Below are 22,098 nucleotides of genomic sequence, written 5' to 3'. Positions count from 1 at the left end.
ATTTTTCTCTCACGTCCCTGGAAACTTTCATCAGGTAGCACTGGATCTTGAATGACTCAGTGCCTCAGACAAGAAAAATTTTGTGCTTCAAATTTATGAATAAGTAGGAGATACCTTGGACCTGTTTGATGAAAAAAGGGTCTTACCACAATGGTGTCTGTGGCAGATTCTGTGAATTGCCTGTCTTCCCTGGGTGTTGGGGGAAGGAGTGGGCGACAATGCGCTCAGCTCCAGGAAGTAGCTCATGATGGATCTAGGGCTCTAAGCCAGTCATAAAATCCTGCATCCTGCTTTCCCAGCCAGTCCTGGCCAATGAGATGTAAGAGAAAAGACTACTAGGAGCTTCTGGGATAGCTTCTGCTTTCCTATAAAAAGGAACAGATGTATCTGGTGCTATTCTTCTTCTGACCTTGAACACAGCTGTGATCCCTGAAGCTACACCTTGCTTCCATGAGGAAACAGGCCTAACAACAACTGAAGAATGGCTGAGATAGTCAAGCTGCCCACCCCATGCCAGCAACTGACTACTTCCGGCCTTTGAATTAGGTGAAAACAATAAGACCTTTTTTGTTTAAGCCATTGTATGCCAAGTTATCAAGGAATGCCAGTGAACTTACTCTTAATAGGGTGCACCATCTAGGCTTCTCTAACATGTGTGCTGGACCTTGGTCACATTACCATGACTTGAAGAGCAGACTCACATCCTCCATGCTGTCAAGGGCAGAGAGCAATGGTAACAGATGCTGTTTCTAGTCACTTACCTCTTCCCAAGGCTGAGAGCAGAACTTTTCCAACGTGTTAATCATCTTTTTATGAGTTGACTGTTCCTCTGATGTAAGGTTTAAAAACTCCATCACATAGTAAAAAGCTGAAAATGCCTGCAAGAGAAAAATGCTGAGTTTGGTGCAGTGTCCAACACAGAGGGACACTGATTCACTCTCCAGAAGGCCTAATGGAAGTTCCTGGAAATCTCTGATGAGTAAATTATGGATCAGGTGATATTCCATCCCCAACAGTTGCTTCCTTCCTGGAAGGGGGTCACTTTGCTGCTGACATGCATTTCTGAGTCATCTGGTAGCTAATTTTCTTGATAATTTTAATGGGAGAGTCAGGGAGAAAGAAAGATGGGGAAAAAAGAAGATAAGAGGAAAAGTTACAAAACTCCCATCTTTAAAAAAAAATGTATTATGTATGAATTTTTAAAAATAAAACCTGGAAAATTCTATACAAAGGTAAATAACAGGAGTGATCTCTGGCAAAATTATAAGGTTTTTTTTTCCTTTTTATTTATGCCCCTTTTTTGCCTATTTTTATAATATACATGTACTGCTTTCTTTAAATAGCCAGTATTTCTTTAACAAATATTTATTGCAGGCCTATCATGAGCTGGGCACAACTTAAAAGTTTTTAAAAATCATCAACATCATACATGAGAACTATGTAAAAAGTTAAATAAACAAAGGAGTAAAAAAGAAAACATTCTAGAGAAATGAAAATAAAAATAAAAATAACCAAATGGGACTTAATCAAACTTAAAAGCTTTTGCACAACACAGGAAACCATAAACAAAACAAAAAGACAACCTATAGACTGGGAAAAAATATTTGCAAATGATGTGACCAACAAGGGATTAATTTCCAAAATATACAAAGAGCTCCTACAGCTTATTAAAAAGACAAAGAACAAAAAACAGCCCAATCAAAAAATGGGTAGAAGACCTAAACAGACATTTCTCCAAAGAAGACATACAGATGGCCGACAGGCACATTAAAGGATGCTCAATATCACTAATTATTAGAGAAATGTAAATCAAAACTAAATGAAGTATCACCTCACACCAGTCAGAATGGCCATCTTACAAAAATCTACAAACAATAAACGCTGGTGAGGGTGTGGAGAAGAGGGAACCCTCCTACACTGTTGGTGGGAATGTAAATTGGTGCAGCCACTATGGAGAACAGTATCGAGGTTCCTTAAAAAAACTAAAAATAGTGTTACTATATGATCCAGCAATCCCACTCCTGGGCATATATCCAGAGAAAACTCTAACTCGAAAAGGTACATACCCCCGAGTGTTCATACCAGCACTATTTACAATAGTCAAGACCTGGAAGCAACCTAAATGTCCATCAACAGATGAATAGATAAAGAATATGTGGTATACATACACAATGGAATACTACTCAGCCATAAAAAGAATGAAATAATGCTGTTTGCAGCAACATGGATGGATCTAGAGATTATCATACTAGATGAAGTAAGTCACAAAGAGAAGACAAATATCATATGATATCACTTATACATGGAATCCAAAAAAGTGATACAAAAGAACTTATTTACAAAACAGAAAGAGACTCAAAGACATAGAAAACAAACTTATGGTTACCAAAAGGGAAAGCTGGGGGAGGGGGAGGGATAAATTAGGAGTTTGGGATTAACATATACACACTACTATATACAAAATAGATAGACCCAGCTCTACCCACCACCAGTCCCTCCCATCAGGAAGCTTGCACAAGCCTCCTAGATAGCCTCATCCACCAGAGGGCAGACAGCAGAAGCAAGAAGAACGACAATCCTGCAGTCTTTGGAACAAAAACCATGGTCACAGAAAGACAGACAAAATGAAAAGGCAAAGGACTATGTACCAGATGAAGGAAAAAGATAAAACCCCAGAAAAACAACTAAATGAAGTGGAGATAGTCAACCTTCCAGAAAAAGAATTCAGAATAACGATAGTGAAGATGATCCAGGACCTTGGAAAAAGAATGGAGGCAAAGACCAAGAAGATGCAAGAAATGTTCAACAAAGACCTAGAAGAATTAAAGAATAAACAAACAGAGACGAACAATACAATAACTGAAATGAAAAATACACTAGAAGGAATCAATACCAGAATAACTGAGGCAGAAGAATGGATAAGTGACCTGGAAGATAGAATGGTGGAATTTACTGCCACAGGACAGAAGAAAGAAAAAAGAATGAAAAGAAATGAAGACAGACTAAGAGACTTCTGCAACAACATTAAACACACCAACATTCGCATTATAGGGGTCCCAGAAGGAGAAGAGAGAGAGAAAGGACCCGAGAAAATATCTGCAGAAATTATAGTTGAAAACTTCCGTAACATGGGAAAGGAAATAACCACCCAAGTCCAGGAAGTGCAGAGTCCCAGGCAGGACAAACCCAAGGAGAAACAGGCTGAGACACATAGTAATTAAATTGACAAGGTTTAAAGACAAAGAAAAATTATTAAAAGCAACAAGGGAAAACGACAAATAACACACAAGGGAACTCCCCTAAGGTTCACAGCTGATGTCTCAGCAGAAACTCTACAAGCCAGAAGGGAGTGGCACAATACATTTAAAATGATGAAAGGGAAGAACCTACAACCAATATTACTCTACCCAGCAAGGATCTCATTCAGATTTGACAGAGAAATCAAAGCTTTAAAAACAAGCAAAAGCTAAGAAAATTCAGCACCACTAAACCAGCTCTATAATGAATGCTAAAGGAACTTCTTTAAGTGGGAAACACAAGACAAGCAAAGGACCTACAAAAAAAAAACCCCAAAACAATTAAGAAAATGGTAATAGGAATATACATATCGTTAATTACCTTAAATGTGAATGGATTAAATGCTCCAACCAAAAGACACAGGCTCGCTGAATGGATACAAAAACAAGACCCATATATTTGCTGTCTACAAGAGACCCACTTCAGACCTAGGGACACATACAGACTGAAAGTGAGGGGATGGACAAAGATATTGCATGCAAATGGAAATCGAAAGATGGAGTAGCAATACTCATATCAGATAAAATGGACTTTAAAATAAAGAATGTTACAAGAGACAAGGAAGGACACTACCTAATGATCAAGGGATCAATCCAAGAGGAAGATATAAAAATTATAAATATATATGCACCCAACATAGGAGCACCTCAATACATAAGGCAAATGCTAACAGCTATAAAAGAGGAAATCGACAGTAACACAATAATAGCGGGGGATTTAACACCCCACTTTCACCAATGGAGAGATCATCCAGATAGAAAATTAATAAGGAAACACAAGCTCTAAAAAACACAATAGACCAGATAGATTTAACTGATATTTATAGGACATTCCATCTGAAAACAGCAGATTACACTTTCTTCTCAAAGGCACATGGAACATTCTCTAGGATAGATCACATCTTGGGTCACAAATCAAGTCTCGGCAAATTTAAGAAAATTGAAATCATATCAAGCATCTTTTCCAACCACAACGCTATGAGACTAGGTATCAATTACAGGGAAAAAAAACATAAAAAACACAAACACATGGAGGCTAAACAATACATTACAAAATAACCAAGAGATCACTGAAGAAATCAAAGAGGAAATCAAAAAATACCTAGAGACAAATGACAACGAAAACACAACAATCCAAAACCTACAGGATGCAGCAAAAGCAGTTCTAAAGGAAAGTTTATAGCAATACAATCCTACCTCAAGAAACAAGAAAAATCTCAAATAAACAATCTAACCTTACACCTAAAGGAACTAGAGAAAGAACAAACAAAACCCAAAGTTAGTAGAAGGAAAGAAATCGTAAACATCAGAGCAGAAATAAATGAAATAGAAGCAAAGAAATAGCAAAGATCAATAAAACTAAAAGCTGGTTCCTGGAAAAGATAAACAAAATTGACAAACCTTTAGCCAGACTCATCAAGGAAAAAGAGGGAGAAGACTCAAATCAATAAAATTAGAAATGAAAAAGGAGAAGTTACAACGGACACCACAGAAATACAAAGCATCTTAAGAGACTACTACAAGCAACTCTATGCCAATAAAATGGACAACCTGGAAGAAATGGACAAATTCTTAGAAAGGTATAACTTTCCAAGACTGAAACAGGAAGAAACAGAAAATAAGAACAGACCAATTACAAGTAATAAATTGAAACTGTGATTAAAAATCTTCCCACAAACAAAAGTCCAGGACCAGATGGCTTCACAGGCAAATTCTATCAAACATTTAGAGAAGAGCTAACACCCATCCTACTCAAACTCTTCGAAAAAATTGCAGAGGAAGGAACGCTCCCAAACTCATTCTATGAGGCCACCATCACCCTGACACCAAGAACAAAGATTCCACAAAAAAAGAAAACTACAGACCAATACCACTCATAAATGTAGATGCAAAAATCCTCAACAAAATACTAGCAAACAGAACCCAACAACACATTTAAAGGATCATACACCATGATCAAGTGGGGTTTATCCCAGAGACACCAAGGATTCTTCAATATATGCAAACCAATCAATGTGATACACCATATTAACAAATTGAAGACGAAAAACCATATGATCATCTCAATAGATGCAGGAAAAGCTTTTGACAAAATTCAACACCCATTTATAAAACGTCTCAGAAAGTGGGCATAGAGGGAACCTACCTCAACATAATAAGGCCATATATGACAAACCCACAGCAAACATCATTCTCAATGGTGAAAAACTGAAAGCATTTCCTCTAAGATCAGGAACAAGACAAGGATGTCCACTCTCACCACTATTATTCAACATAGTCTTGGAACTCCTAGCCATGGCAATAGGAGAAGAAAATGAAATAAAGGGAATACAAATTGGAAAAGAAGAAGTAAAACTGTCACTGTATGCAGATGACATGATACTATACATAGAGAATCCTAAAGATGCCACCAGAAAACTACTAGAGCTAAGCAATGAGTTTGGTAAATCTGCAGAATACAAAATTAAAGCACAGAAATCTCTTGCATTCCTATATACTAACAAGGAAAGATCATAAAGAGAAATTCAGGAAACAATCCCATTCACCATTGCAACAAAAAGAATAAAATACCTAGGAATAAACCTACCTAAGAAGGTAAAAGACCTGTACTCAGGGAACTATAGGACACTGATGAAAGAAATCAAAGATGACACAAACAGATGGAGAGATAGACCATGTTCTTGGATTGGAAGAATCAATATTGTGAAAATGACTATACTACCCAAAGCAATCTACAGATTCAATGCAATCCCTATCAAAGTACCAATGGCATTTTTTACAGAACTAGAACAAAAAGTCTTAAAATTTGTATGGAGACACAAAAGACCCCGAATAGCCAAAGCAATCTTGAGGGAAAAAAATGGAGCTGAAGGAATCAGACTCCCTGACTTTAGACTATACTACAAAGCTACAGTAATCACAACAATATGGTACTGGCACAAAAACAGAAATATAGATCAATGGAACAGGATAGAAAGCCCAGAAGTAAACCCACACACATACGGTCAACTCATCTCTGACAAAGGAGGCAAGAATATACAATGGAGAAAAGACAGACTCTTCAATAAGTGATGCTGGGAAAACTGGACAGCTACATGTAAAAGAATGAAATTAGAACACTTCCTAACACCATACACAAAAATAAACTCAAAATGGATTAAAGACCTAAATGTAAGACCAGACACTATAAAACTCTTAGAGGAAAACAAAGGAAGAACACTCTTTGACATAAATCACAGCAAGATCTTTTTTGACCCACCTCCTAGAATAATGGAAATAAAAACAAAAATAAACAATTGGGATCTAATGAAACTTAAAAACTATTGCACAGCAAAGGAAACTATCAACAAGATGAAAAGACAACCCTCAGAATGGGAGAAAATATTTGCAAATGAAGCAACTGACAAAGGATTAACCTCCAAAATATACAAGCAGCTCATGCAGCTCAATATCAAAAAGCAAACAACCCAATCAAAAAATGGGCAGAAGACCTAAATAGACATTTCTCCAAAGAAGACATACAGATGGCCAAGAGGCACATGGAAAGCTGCTCAATATCACTAGTCATTAGAGAAATGCAAATCAAAACTACAATGAGGTATCACCTCACACTGGTCAGAATGGGCATCGTCAGAAAATCTACAAACAACAAATGCTGGAGAGGGTGTGGAGAAAAGGTAACCCTCTTGCACTGTTGGTGGGAATGTAAATTGATACAGCCACTATGGAGAACAGTATGGAGGTTCCTTAAAAAACTAAAAATAGAATTACCATATGACCCAGCAATACCACTACTGGGCATATACCCAGAGAAAACCATAATTCAAAAAGACACATGCACCCCAGTGTTCATTGCAGCACTATTTACAATAGCCAGGTCATGGAAGCAACCTAAATGCTCATCGACAGACGAATGGATAAAGAAGTTGTGGTACATATATACAATGGAATATTACTCAGCCATAAAAAGGAATGAAATTGGGTCATTTGTAGAGATGTGGATGGACCTAGAGACTGTCACACAGAGTGAAATAAGTCAGAAAGAGAAAAACAAATATCGTATATTAACGCATATATGTGGAATCTAGAAAAAATGGTACAGATGAACTGGTTTGCAAGGCAGAAATAGAGACACAGATGTACAGACCAAACGTATGGACACCAAGGGGGGAAAGCAGGGTTGGGGGTATGGGGGTGGTGGTGGGATGAACTGGGAGATTGGGATTGACCTATATACAACTAATACGTATAAACTAGATAACTAATAAGAACCTGCTGTATAAAAAAATAAAATAAAATTCAAAAAAAAATTAAAAAATCCATTCATCTGTCAACATCCATCAGTAGAACTTTAGGTTGTATCCACACGTTGGCCACTGAGAATAGTGCTGTAATGGTCATTAGTGTGCTAATATCACTTCCAGATCCTGATTTCAATTCTTTTGGATAAACACCCAAAAGTAGGATCACTTGATCATATGATAAATATATTTTTAATTTTTTGAGGAACCTCCATACTGTTTTACATACTGGCTGCACCCACACTATACAAGCGTTCTTTTTTCTCCACATCTTCATCACACTTGTCTTTGGCCTTTTTTTTTTTTTTGCGGTACGCGGGTCTCTCACTGTTGTGGCCTCTCCTGTTGCGGAGCACAGGCTCCGGACGCACAGGCTCAGCGGCCATGGCTCACGGGCCCAGCCTCGCCGCGGCATGTGGGATCTTCCCGGACTGGGGCATGAACCCACGTCCCCTGAATCGGCAGGCGGACTCTCAACCACTGCGCCACCAGGGAAGCCCCTGGCTTTTTTGATAATAGCCATCCTAACAGGTATGAGGTGATACCTCACTGTGGTTTTGATTTTCATTACCCAGATTATTAGTGATGTTGAGCACCTTTAATATACCTGTTAGCCATTTGTATGTTGTCTTTGGAGAAGTGTCTATTCAACTCTCTAGCCCATTTTTTAACTGGGTTATTGTTTTTCTTGCTATTGAGTTGTTGGAGTTCCTTATGTATTTTGGAAATCAACCTCTTATCTGATACATGGTTTTCAAATATTTTCTCCCATTTTGTAGGTTGCCTTTTCACTCTGCTGATTGTTTCCTTTGCTGTGCAAAAACTTTTTAGTCTGATGTAGTCCCAGTTGTCTATTTTTGCTTTTGGTGCCTGAGCTTTTGCTGTCATATCTGTGAAGTCATTGCTAAGACCAATGTCATGAACCTTTTCACTTACGTTTTCTTGGAATTTTATAGTTTCAGGTCTTGTGTTCAAGTCTTCAATCCATTTTGAGTTGATTTTTGTGGATGGTCTAATCATATATTTCATTCTTTTGCATGTGGATATACACAGTTTTCCCAATACCATTTATTGAAGAGACTGTCCTTTCCCCATTGTGTATTCTTGGCACCCTTGTCAAAGATCAGTTGATCATATATGTGTGGATTTTTTTCTGGACTCTATTTTGTTCCATTGGTCTATATGTCTGTCTTTATGCCAGTACCATACTGTTTTAATTATACTAATTTTAATTAAATGTAATGTAATATATTTTAAAATCAGCAAGTGTGACACCTCTAGCTTTGTTGTTCTTTCTCAAGACTGTTTTGGCTATTTAGGGTCTTTTGTAATTGCAAATGAATTTTATAATTTTTTCTTCTATTTCAGCAAAAAACACCACTGGGATTTTGATGGGGATTGCATTGAATTTGTAGATCACTTTTGGTATAATAGTATGGGCATTTTAACAATGTTAAGCCTTTCATGAACAGAGGATGTCTTTCCATTGTGTCTTCTTTAATTTCCTTCATCAGTGTTTTGTGGTTTTCAGTGTACAAGTCTTTCTCTGAGGGACTAAGTGACCAAACAGAAAAGCTACCAGGAGGAGCTCCTCCATGCTTTTCCAACTCTGTATCCCTACCTTGATTGGGGGAGGCACATTCAAAGGCAAGAAATTCCACCCCCAACCCCAAACCCCCAACCCTGCGAAGTCAGAAGCGTTTGTCAAGCTTGAAGGTGAGAACTGGGCCATGTTCTCCCAGGAGGCAAAGGTTTCAAAAAAGTTAAAAGGTCAACACAAAATAATATATTCTTTTTCCTTCAGATGTACTGCAATACTTCCTAGCAATGTCTGGAATGGAAAGGGCCCTTGGCTGTTCCCAGCATTCCTGGCCACCTTCCTCCCTTCTGTGGCACCCTCCTTTCTCTTCCAGCAGCTAGATCCAAGGCAAGGGACTTGGCTCAAAAAAGTCCAGGATGGGCAGCCAGTGCCAGTTCAGCTATAGGGCATCCAGGTGAGAGTCTAGTTTGTTCTGAATTTGGGGTTGGAGCCAACAAATGACCAAGTATTACTCTGCCATCATTGTGCAGTCATGTATTTCCCTCAGGAAACTGGAGGGGCAGGGAAACTGCAGTCTGGGCCATGGTTAAGGTAAGCCAGGATCCTTGATTCTACCCACTGCTGTTTTCCAGAGACCAAGGGAATGAAGAGCTCCATATAGTTCACAAATGGCAAAGCCAGAATTTAAGCCAGATATGATTACTACAGGGCCTGTGCTCTCTCCAGGAAGTTCTTTCTGTGACATTGGGTTGGGCCAGGAGACCTTGGGAGAAACTCTTCTGCTGGGGTTTGAGAGGGGAGTAGAATCTCCTTCCTTACATGTGGATCTATTTTTCTGAAAAAGGGAGAAAGAGTGTGAAGGTAGACAAAAGCTCACTGTTTCTTTGAATGATATCTTAAAGTGATTAAGTGAGATAATAGATCTGTTAGTCAATAATTGGAACTCAGTTGATGGTAGCTAACTTAGCAGTATACTAATAAACAATGATTACTATCATTCTTGGTCTCCAAGACCGAAATATGACATTTGAATAATGACTAGATCAAGGGGCACCTCTTCTATTTCTGCTCAAATATTTTATCTTATTCTGGAAAATCAGGAAAAGAAGGGATTTGGAGTCAGGATTCAAATGGTCCCCCAACGCTTCAAAATGTAATGAAAATGATGCTATTTTCTTGTTTCCTTGGGACTCCCTGAGTTTCTACTTCCTAAGTGTCTTTATAGAGGAAAATCCTTATCCAAGACATCTAACTGCTGCTTCTCCTTCTTCTGACATCTGAGAAGCCACCTGTGGCAGATCCTAATGGGTGCCTACCCAACAGCCAGCTCCCATCTCCTGGATTACAGATTCCTGATTATACCTAGTAGAGGAAAGCAGTTTGCTCAGGAAGACTCCCCAGTTTCAGGGGATGAACAATGATTAGTCTAAACCATCATGGTAACCCATTCCCCTTTATCACAGATGGGTTCAGAGGTGTGCATTTTTTCTTTTCTTTTTTGCGGTATGCGGGCCTCTCACTGTTGTGGCCTCTCCCATTGCAGAGTACAGGCTCCGGACACACAGGCTCAGTGGCCATGGCTCACGGGCCCAGCTGCTCTGCGGCATGTGGGATCCTCCCGGACCGGGGCACGAACCCGTGTCCCCTGCATCAGCAGGCAGACTCTCAACCACTGCGCCACCAGGGAAGCCCCAGAGGTGTGCATTTTACCAAATTCTGGCCAATGGCATCTGAAAAGATGTTTGTTGGCAATTCTGCAAAGTTGGAGAGAGATGTATGTGAGATAAACTTCCTTCTTTCCTATGCTGGCTTTGCATGTGAAGACATAATACTTAGTTAGAGCAATAGCTGCCGTCGTAGCACCACAATAAGGCCAAGAAAATAACTGAAAAGCTGAACCCACGGCCTGACATAATTAAGCTAAAGAACTAACCCTGAATTATCTACCTCAAGGCTTATTACCATGTGAGAGAAAAATAAATCCTATTCTTTAAACCCTTTGTAGGCACATGTTCTGTAATTTGCAACCAAAAACCATTGTAACAAATGCATCATCATGTCACAAACTTACCCCGAAATTCCCTTGGAGGGGTGGCAAGAAAATCCCATTGAAGGAACAGCTGGAGTAAGAGCAGTAACTGGTGTTAAAGAGTTGAAGGATGCTTCGCCGGCATTGTCGATAGTTTCCAGTGCCACGGATTTCAACTTCAGGGAATGGAAGAAATGGAAAAGTCTCCTCAAATCTCCTTGTGCAGGGAGCCTCATAAATGTCACTCATGTTCATTTTCCTCCGGTATCCAGAGTGAAAGCATGGGTCACGGATGGTTCCATTTGTACCCTGAATAGAAAAATCACTTGAAGGCATCATGTGCAAATGCTTTGAGTACAAAAGCACCAGTCTGACTTCAATAATGTGTAGCAATTGAAAAACAGCCAGGCACTCAGCCCTGGCATCAATATGCCCCTGCTCTGCCTTTTTTACCCTTGGGTAACAGTCGTATTTGTATAACAGGCACCAGAAGTGGTATCAGATGTAAATGAACTTTCGCTATTCACAGAAAGCTAATGTAGTTGAAGCTGGGCCCAGAAATTCCATTAGTTTAGAATGGCCCCTAGTGCTTAGTACTAATCGCGTAGGTCAGAAGCAGATCCACAAGGAAAACTCTCAAGGCTCTCAAAATTCCGAGCCTAGGGTAGTTCTCTGGGGGTCTGCCTATATCCCTGGCCCTACCTCCAAGCCAAAAAGCAAAAGCTTCAAGAGCTGGAAGTGCCTCAGATCATTTAAGGCAGGAGTATCAAAATGAATTTCAACCCACAACCCAGTATGTTCAAGAGAAGTAAAGGGGCAGCTGTGGATGAGAGGCTTAGTGGAAACTTAGGGCTCACTAGGCATCTCTCAGCAGCCCCTCCTCCCATGGCAGTCATCTTATTGATAGTGTTTCTGAGAACCAGAGAGCGAGCTTTGGAGGAAAGCAGAGAACTGGTTGTCCTTTCAGTAGAGACAGGGGACAGTTGGATTTGACATCCTTGCTCTGTGTTTGTCAGGATGTGCTGGTACTTGCATGATTTTGAGTATGTTTAACTTTTCTCGCCTTCAAAATGCAAAAAGTGTCTGGGGACAAGATTTGAAGTGTTGATCCATAAACTCTGCATTTTCCCTGAAGTTTTTTTCTCCTCCTCTCCAGGTTGTTTCTAATAGCCTTGTTTTCTGCAGTTCGTAGGAAATGGAGATTGAAAAGTGGGAAAGAGCTTAAAAACTGTGCGTGCGCGCACACGCACACACATACACACACTACTGTAGCATGTACTTTTCATTGTCAGCCCCACAGGGGTGAGAAATTATTTCCAAAGAAAGGATTTGAGTCATGTCCTTGGAGACAGTGCAGTAAACAAACATAGGAGGTGGTGTCTGGATGGGACAATTCACAGGGCTTGAACAGATGTAGTTAGATATCCTGTCTGAAAAGGTTTGGAAAGTACAGTAACCAACTTCAGACCAGTTACTGAAATAGAAAGAGAAAACAAGGACACGGGGGCTGGTGGCCCAGTTGTGAGGAGGGTGGTCTGGATTCAGTTACACTTGCCTGAAGGTCCTTGGACAGTTTCTGCAAGAGGGCTTGATCCTTCCCATAGCACAAGAAGCTGTGTGTGTATACACCGTAGTTCTTGCCATAGAGGCGAAAGTGCAGAGTGTTGTTAGGAGACTCAGTCGTTTCGTTTCGAGGCACAAAAGTGATTTGTGTAGAGGCTCCCCCAAGGTCTAAAGCTCCATAGGTTTCCTGAGTATTGCCTTCACTTGGTTTCAGGTTAAACCACCCCAATTTCTGAAAGACAGTACAGTCACCAGTGGTAGAAGGATCTGGACATCCCCCTTTTCATGCTATTTCTTGGACTCAGGGACTTCCTAAGGCAAAGGAGCAGGAGGATAAGGGTGAAACAAAGCTCACCAGAGGTTCCTGAGTCTGCATCAGATCAACAGCAAGAAAACAGGGGCTTCAAAGACATAGCTCAGACTGCAGCAACATAGGAGCAGTTTACAAACACGAGATCTGGGGCCAGAAAGACTCAAGTTCAAATCCCTACTCATTGGCTTATTAGCCATGTGACCTTGGGCAGAATAATTGTCTCCTCTAGGCCTCGATTTGAGGCTCTAAAATGAGAGAACAACTCATATGGTTATTCTGAAGATTAAGTCAAACAGTACATGAAAAGTGCTTTGCATAGCACAAGACACATGGCACTAGGCAAATATTAGCTATCTTTATTTTTAATGATAGATTAAAAAAATTTTTTTCTGCATCTCTGTATATGGCTTCCTTATTCTCCAATAGTAAGAGTTCTTGTGAGAGAATTATACCTCTGTTGACCCCTGCAAATGTGAGGGTAAATTAATTTGTTCATTTATCCATCATTCATTCTGTCTAGTGATCCAAGTACTGCCTGAGATATCAATGGCATTGACCCACAGGGAGCCACCTCCATGGATGCTGTGAGACAATCACCTGAGTGAATCTGCCCAGCAGATAGTTGATAGTAATCCAGCCATAGGCACCTTCCTCTTGGCCAGTGATGATTCTGGCACCCTGGAAGTCAAAGGGGTAGCTGCTGATGCTCTTTGCCACCGCAGCCAGGATCTTGTCTGCCAACCGTTCATTTTCCATCCTGCACAAAGAGCTGAGGTTACTGGTTTTGTCTGAATAACTAGGACTACCCGTTGCAGCCAGAGCTTCCAGCCAGTTCCCCTAGGAAGTGAAGCATAAACTCACTGCAATAAATAGAAGGATGGAGATCCCCACACATGGCTGTCTGAGAAGCCCTCCTTTGGGGAGAAGTATAACTACTCTTTTGGCCCCTCTTCTCCAAATCCAGATCCTTTCAATCCCTACATAGGTTGGTCCTCTTAAAATACCATTTTCGTTGTTGTTCCCTGGCTCCAAGAAATTATCAGAGTAATTTTAATTGCTGTGGTGGTGGTAGCTGGATATCGTCTGATCACCAAGCCTAGAGCTGATGTGTGCTACATTAGCCATTGCCGGTGGCTTCAAGCTGCTTACGTAGCCTCAAGGCTCTGCTTGAAGTTTTTAATTAGGGCTCTAGTAGACACCAAGTGGAAAACGTCCTGGGACAGATACCCAACCTCAGCTGGTGCCAGAGTGGGGTAAAAAAATCTTTCTCATATTTTGCCTTGGTTTTTGGGTCTGAGACCTTGAGATCTAAAGAAGAAATCTTCCAGGGTTGTCACAATGAAGATGGAATACAATTGCTTCCGAGATCTAGGCAATATAATACTGAGAGTCTCTGGGTCAGAAAATGCTGCCTTCCAACTGGCATTAGACCCCAGTAAGCTCTCATTTGAATGGCTTCCTTACCCTATCAACTGGCCTCCTTATCCCTAGTTTTCCTCTCCTCCAATCCACCTCTCTATCATGTTGTGTAACATCCTTTAACAGCTTCCCATTGTTTCCCAGACAAACTCCAAACTCCCTAGCATGGCCCACAAGGCACTTTGTGATCTGAATCTTGCCTTCTCAGAATCCCACTCAGAATCCTGGCTCTACCACTTGCCAGGTGTGTGACCTTTGGTGACTTACTTAACATCTGTACACCACAGCTTCCTTAATCTGGTTAATAATAGTTAATAATACCTGTTACTTCATAGAGTTACAGTGATTTAAATTAAAGCACAGTGCTAAGAACATAGTAAGGGCCCAACAAATACAAGCTGCTACCATTACCATTGTCATTATTAGTATTAACTCTATGTACCCTACGTTCTATCTATGCAGAACTATCTATACTCCTCTGAACATGCCCTGGTCTCTCACATATCACTCCTTTGCACATCTGTTAGAACACAAGATCCAGGAAAGCAGGGACTTATGCCTGACACATAACAGGTGCCAAATAAACATAGGTTATGGAACGCATGATGTCTGCTCTGCCTGTAATGCCCTTCCCCCTCCCCCCACAAGTCCTTCATGATTTGGCTCATGTATCCCCTCCTCTGGTGAGTCTTCTTGACCTCCTCCCATTCTTGGCAGGGACAAGTATGCTCCCATAGCAGCTCTGAGCACTCTTCTATCAAAGAATTGGTCGCCTTGTATCAAAACTCTGATCTTGGAAGATGAGTCACCTACTTCCATGTCCTGGGACAGAGCAGGCAGTCAATACAAACTGAATGAATGAATGAAAAAACAAATGAACAAATAATGCCCACAGATACTAAGTGGTGACCAGTAAAGATGTGCTAATTGTGATGATTTGTGTCTCCGGATGTCTGCGAATCTCCTCTGGCCTTCCTCCTCCCAGATGTGGAACTGCTAAATCTGTAGCCCCAAATCCCAGAGTATAAAGGCTCAATCTTCCTCTTTTTGTGCCATCACTCCCTTGAATTCCCTGTGGGGAGATGAGCAAGAGGCCTTTTTTTTTTTTTTACATACTTAAACTCCCATCATTATGCAAGCTAAGAGTTTGGGAATTTTACCCACTTACTAAGATTTTCTTTCTTAGGTGTGGACATTTAGCATGTCTAGAATTGGGGTGTTAGAGAAGTGTGGCATTCGCCCATAACTCAGAGGCTCTAGCAACTGCCAAACCTATCTCCCTGCAGCTCTCAGTCCGTACAGGCTGCTATACCTGAGCAACCGCATGCCTGCCGTGGCTCCCAAGTAAACAGGTGTCTCTGTGTGCTGGGATGTTGGAATCACTTTCCTGGCTCTTTCCATGCATTCAGTCAGATAAATGTCTATTTCACTTAATTTTTGAGCAAATTCTGAGATTCCAGGACCTAGAGAAAAATGTAGAAGCAGATGAAAATTGTTTTTAAAAGTAAAGGACATATCTTCACATTATTAGAGAAAATACTGATGTTTTCTGAGAAAATGCAAGGAGACAATTTCTTTTTGTGATATCTGTTAAGTTTTTGTACTTAGAGGGTAACTCACTGAATCTAGCCTCGGTAGGATTTATTTTCAGGCCTCAAGCCCGGTCTGTCTGCTGTTTGGTAATCTTGCCACTGGATGGCGCAATTTTCACATTCAATTGCATGCATAACCTTCCTAAAACCAGGCTCTCTCAGAGTTAAACGGGGATCTTATAGATAACTACTCTATATAGCTGCTTTATTACGTTTCTTCCACAAAGTTGTAATTAACAACACTAATTCCTGGAAGATGGGAAAGGCAAAAGATAACAGTTAGAACAAAAATTAAAATATGTACCAGGCACATGGGCTTTTACTGAAAAGACAGGAACAGCTACTAACTAACCCTAAAATTTCTGAAGTAATGTTTCTTCCTTTGTTAGAAGAAACAGGCATAGAACCCATGTCTCCTCAACAGTTTTTCCACTCTGATACCCTGTCTGCCTAGTAAAACTGTCCAGTTTTAGAGCCATTTTAACTGCTGCTGTGGAGAGGATTAGAGAGCCAAGATGCTTTACGCTTTTTGAAGTTAACAGTTAACAATTTTGGCTCACTTTAAGCTAAACATCTACATTTTCAGTGCTTTATAGTGAGGATTTGCTTTAACAATAAGTAACCATATATCTGATCCATATCATTCACCAAATTTTAAATAGCCTGTTTTCTTAACTGTAATGAGAAAATCAGCTCCAAGTTTTCAGCTAAGTGTTTTGACTCAAAAAGCCTGGCCTTCAATAACTGGTAGCTTTCAACTCACCTTTCTATTTAAATATTTGATTAGAGAACTCCATCTTTTGAGAAGGGAAAATTACTACATTTATTAGGCCAAACACGCATGGGGATATGTGTCTCAGGAGACAGCTGCTAGGTTAACACCACAACAACACGTGGAAGAAGAAATGGAAGGCAGTGAATTATTAAATAGAAGTCAATAAAATGAGGGATTTGGATTTTAAGAAATGCTTGAAATACTACCTCAGAACTGATGGGGCCAGATTCTGAGGACATCAGGCTACTGGGTAGAACGACTTGCTCTCTTGGAAACGTATCCTATCTACAGCTTTCTTGATAAACTATGAAAATTAGTGGACCCCACAGGCCACCAAACTAAAAGTCAATTATCTTCTGGGGCCTAGGTTACTTGTCTGACCAAAACTAAACAGTGAGTCCCTGGCTCAAAAGGTCAAGAGAGATGAAGGTCAGAAAGGTGACGGCGCGGGTGGGAGTGTTGGGTGGGAGGGAGAGGGAAGAGCTGCTGTCCGCAACTCTAACTTGTCTTGTGACCTTAAAAGGAAACTAACTAGGAAAAGACTCAATATGCAATGCGGTGACTCAGAGTAGCAGGAAGCCTGCAGTGCAACTTGGAGGTCCAGATTCTTGCCCTGGTTCTGTTCCTCCTTGCCAGTCACTAGTCTTTCAGGTTTTTGCTTCCTTTTCTATAAAACAAGACTTCAGTGATCCACAAGGTCCTTTTCGCAGCCCTAAGGGTCTATGATTTGCCTGCCTATACAGAAGCTAAAGGCTTTTGAAAATTCCTTCCAAGCCATAGATTAGAGGACAAAGATTAAGAGCAGCAATCCTCTGGATCCACCAGCCTCAACATCACCTGGGCGCTTGTTAGAAGTGCAAATTCTCAGACCTCATCCCAGACCTACTGAACCAGAAACTCAGGGGCGAGAGCGAGCACCTGTGCTTTAACACACCCTCCAGGTGGTTTGACGCAGGTTCAAAATTGAGAACCACTGGCTAACACATGGGTTTAAAGTTGGGCAGATCTTTGCACAGCAAAGGAAACCACTGACAAAACGAAAAGACAACCTACTGAATAGGAGAAAATATTTGCTAATCATATGACCAATTAGGGTTTAGTTAAATTTGGGCAGATTTCAGTTCGAGCCCCAGTTCCATCACTTACTAGCTCAAGTAACCTTAAACAAGTGCCATAACTTCTTTCAACCTCAGTGCCCTCATTTTTTAAAAAATGGGAATAATAATACATTCCTTAAAGGGAGATTGTGAGGATGAAATAACACATTTTCAGTACTAAGTGCATGGCACATAGAATTGTTCTGTTGATGGGAGTTACTATTACCCAATTATTTGAAAGTTTATCTTTCAAGGGCTTCATCATTAAGGACTGATTTCAGTACCGTTTTCATAATGATAATAAAATAACAATTATTTATAAAATAGCAACAATAGCAGCTCCGCTGCGTTCTCACTTGACTTCCCTTTTTCTCGCATGGTTGTTTCACTTCCCACATGCCTCTCATGCTCTCATGCCCACTGTCTCCCGGTCCCTTTTTCTTCATCTTACCTTTTACCTTGCACTCTTCTATCTGAGTCACCACCCCTGTGTCATTCTCCTTTTCTGCTGGCCACTTATAGATGTACAAATTCGTGTGAGAAGAGCCCGCATCCAGCACAATCCCGAACTAAGGGCAAAACAAACCAAGAACTTATCAGCATTACATCATTCTTCTCCATATTCAGCTTGCAACAGAAAGGCGACAAAGACATGGGTTTTCAAAAACACAGATGAGAAAGTATTTTAATTCATAGTGGGGGTAGGTTGGGGTGGAGTGAGTCCCTGGAGTCGTTCTGATCATAAGATCTACCAGGACACCAATCCCTCTAGAACTATGGCTCTCAGTGCTGGTTGCACATTAGAAATATCCAGGCCTCAGCCAAGGTAGGGCCCAAGCACCCATATTATTAGAAGCTTCTTAGGTGATTCTAAATTGCAGCCAAGATTCAGAACCATATACTGAAGTAGCCGAGACAATATAGAGGGAGTAGAAAGCCATCAATCTAGCAGTTCCCAAACGTGTATGCACATTGGAATCATATTAGAATCATCTGAAGAGCTTCAAAGGCTACTGATGCCGATGTCTGACCCCCAGATTTGTGATTTAACTGGCCTGGTATGTGGCCTGTACTCTGGAAAAGAGACATGGAAAATACTAAGTGTGCTTGTTTATAATTACAAATATAACTATAAATTGTATTCAATAAATTTTAAAAGATTTGTACTTTAACGTCATGCTTTTGGCTCTTAAGCATAGAAGGCAATGAAAGGAAGAATAAAGTAAGAAAGAAGGTGGAGGAGGAAAGGTAAAAAGACAATATGAGAAAGAACTAGGTGGTCAGAAGAGAAAGGAGAAGAACAAAGTCACCACATCACATTTCATGAGGGCATGACATGCACCAGCCAAGTGTTGTGAGGAGTATTTTATAAGAATTATCTGACTTAACTGCTAGGCCAGTACTCTAAGGTCCATACTGTTTTCATCCCCGCTATACAGATGAGAAACTAAAGTACAAAGAGGTTAAGTAATTTAATCAAGACACAACGTGATCAGGTGACAGAGCCTGGTTTTCGATCAGAGGCAGCCCTTTCAGTGGGGCACCAATTTGAAAACTGTTGTCTGGACCTTGCACCTCTGTTCCTCTGTAAAAGGAGCACAAGGTCTTGGGTCTGACTCTGATCCAAATCCAGGCTCCGTCACCTAATCACCTTGCCCGAAGCAAGCATGCGGGCCCTTTTCTTTACAGGGGCATAATGCTGATTACCACAAGGAAGCCCCGCTGTGCAGAAGGAGGCAGAGAATACTGCAGATGTTATGGAAGGTCAAGGATGCTCACACAGCAGCACAGTGATACTCCCTGGGGTGAAATGGAAGAAAACGTGACACCTCAACAAGCTCTACGTTTAGTTATCCGCAGTGGTCCAGGGAGTTGAATTCCAATTCTTGTCTTCTTTTCTCCCTGGAGTTTTTAGGTTCTTCCCAGGTGATAAGACAATATGAGGGGATAGATGTACAACACCTGCTGACTTAAGCATTATCAAGTGGCAGATGGCACTGTGAGGGCCACAGCTCAGATGAGCAACAAGGAAGGAAGCTGCACAGACTCCTCAGCAACTAGGCTTCCATAGAGATCAAACCAAGAACCGGCTTAGGCGGTGACCTCTGTGAGCAGACAGGGGTCTAAACTGAGGTCTGGGGCCTTTGAACCCGTGGGAAACCTCTCAGGGTGGAGCAAAAGCCTCAGGGGTTACATGGCAGAAAATCCTGCTGTTCCCTAGCAGGGTCCCTGAATTCTTCCCGTCAGAAGATGTTCTAACCACAGAAGTATATGATAAAAGATAGCAAGGCAGCAGCAGCAAGCAGCCTTTATCTGGAATCAGGGTGTTCTATTCCGTCTACTATGTTGACATGAAAGATCCTCTTCCAGTAGAGCACAGGAACCAGCCTTGCTCCTATCAGCCTGTTTCTCTAAGGCCTTACGCAGTGAGGTGGTTGAGAAAGGAAAACTTTTACTACATTTCGTTTGGCAAGTGCTTGAGAAGGGTGGGTAGCGCATTAACACGGGAATTGAGGGCACTTCCTGCTGTATATAGCAGCCTGGAATGCTAACCTGTTGAACTGGAACAAATGGTTTTTGTCTTCCAAATGAATTGCAGAATCAAAATTTGGCATCGCTTGCTGCCTTTAGGGAAAGATAAAGCTTGATGGTCTGAAAATTCTCTGTTTGAACATTCAGGGAGTTTGTCTTTCATTGTCACAAAACTACAAGCATATTCACTTGTTTTTCATAGCTGGCCCATTTTAGAGCTAGAAGTTCATTTCATCCAATCCTCTTATTTTATAGTAGAAAACTGGGTCCAGAGCAGTTTGACTTGCTGAATGGGTAGTAAAGATAGTTATATCTCACCTGATCCATCTAGAGCCCCAGGAGCCACCAGCTTTTGCTCTCTTTCCCCACATAAGCATTTTCCAAAGCATGTTCCAGAGAGCACTAAGCCTACAAGGACCTGAGTGAAGAAAGTTTCCCAGATATCTGGGGAATGCTGCATGCTCTCTCCCCATCCTGGGCTCACGAACCCACTAGGTAATGACTGCTTCAGAGAAGTCTGACAGTGGAGAAACCCGCTTAACCTAGTTTAAACCAGCATCCCCAAGACTCAGGGACAACAGAATTCTGTTTTAAATTAAAATTCCATCCTATAGAAATGTTTTGTGAAATGCTGTGCCTTGTCATGCTATTACTCGTACCCAATGTTTCTCTGTAGCTCATATTTAAAACATTTCTAAAAGCCCCTATAAGTATGTCCTTCACATCAAAGAAAAATCAAAGATTTGAGTAGTGAGGAAGAGATCTGACATCTCCTTAATATTATTATTTCAATATGACTTTCTCTTTTAAGAGTACTATAATTTTACTAAGTAACATCTAGAAAATGAAAGGAAAACGAAAAAAAAGACATTTAAGATTTCACCAACTAGCCTCAATGTTCATTTACAGCGCTATTTACAATAGTCATGTCATGGAAGCAACCTAAATGTCCATCGACAAAAGAATGGATAAGGAAGATGTGGTACATATATACAATGGAATATTACTCAGCCATAAAAAGGAATGAAATTGGGTCATTTGTAGAGACGTGGATGAACCTGTCATACAGATTGAAGTAAGTCAGAAAGAGAAAAACCAATGTCATATATTAACACATATACGTGGAATTTTAAAAATTGGTACAGATGAACCAATTTGCAAGGCAGAAATAGAGACACAGATGTAGAGAACAAACGTATGGACACCGAAAGGGAAAGGGTGGGATGAATTGGGAGACTGGGATTGACATATACACACTAATATGTATAAAACAGATAACTAATGGGAACCTGCTGTATAGCACAAGGAACTCCACTGTACAGTAGAAACTCACATAACATTGTAAAACAACTATACCCCGATAAAAAAAATAAAATTAAGGAAAAAAAAGATTTCACCAACTAGACATCACTGTTCTTTTTATTTATTTCCTTCTGGTCTTTTTTAATGTATGGCAATTTTTATATAGTTGCAATCATACTGTGTATAAACTTCATCTTAAGCTAGTTTTTTATCATACATATGATTTTATCAACCATAACTGATCTTCATGAGCTATGCTGAGTGAACAGAATCAGTGGTCTAGAAAGAGGGTCAACAGAAATGACCTTGCTTGGTTCATGAGACACCAGTGTGCCTTGG

At 40.6% G+C, this 22,098-nt stretch overlaps 1 protein-coding gene across 1 annotated transcript in view; it reads right to left on the bottom strand.

Moving 5' to 3' along the window:
* ENTPD1 (ectonucleoside triphosphate diphosphohydrolase 1) overlaps positions 1-22,098 on the bottom strand; it is a gene marked incomplete at both ends in the record, with an annotated part of 65,387 nt that overhangs the window by 3,825 nt on the left and 39,464 nt on the right. Inside the window, 6 exons of the mRNA XM_079719437.1 lie at positions 762-878; positions 11,209-11,475; positions 12,722-12,961; positions 13,640-13,799; positions 15,774-15,924; positions 18,377-18,494. Coding sequence (XP_079575563.1) covers positions 762-878; positions 11,209-11,475; positions 12,722-12,961; positions 13,640-13,799; positions 15,774-15,924; positions 18,377-18,494 — 1,053 coding nt within the window. The remainder of the gene's footprint in view (positions 1-761; positions 879-11,208; positions 11,476-12,721; positions 12,962-13,639; positions 13,800-15,773; positions 15,925-18,376; positions 18,495-22,098) is intronic.

This window comes from Hyperoodon ampullatus (genome assembly GCF_949752795.1).
Source record: "Hyperoodon ampullatus genome assembly, chromosome: 1".
Taxonomy (NCBI): Eukaryota; Metazoa; Chordata; class Mammalia; order Artiodactyla; family Ziphiidae; genus Hyperoodon; species Hyperoodon ampullatus.
This window is presented reverse-complemented; position numbering and strand designations above follow the sequence as displayed.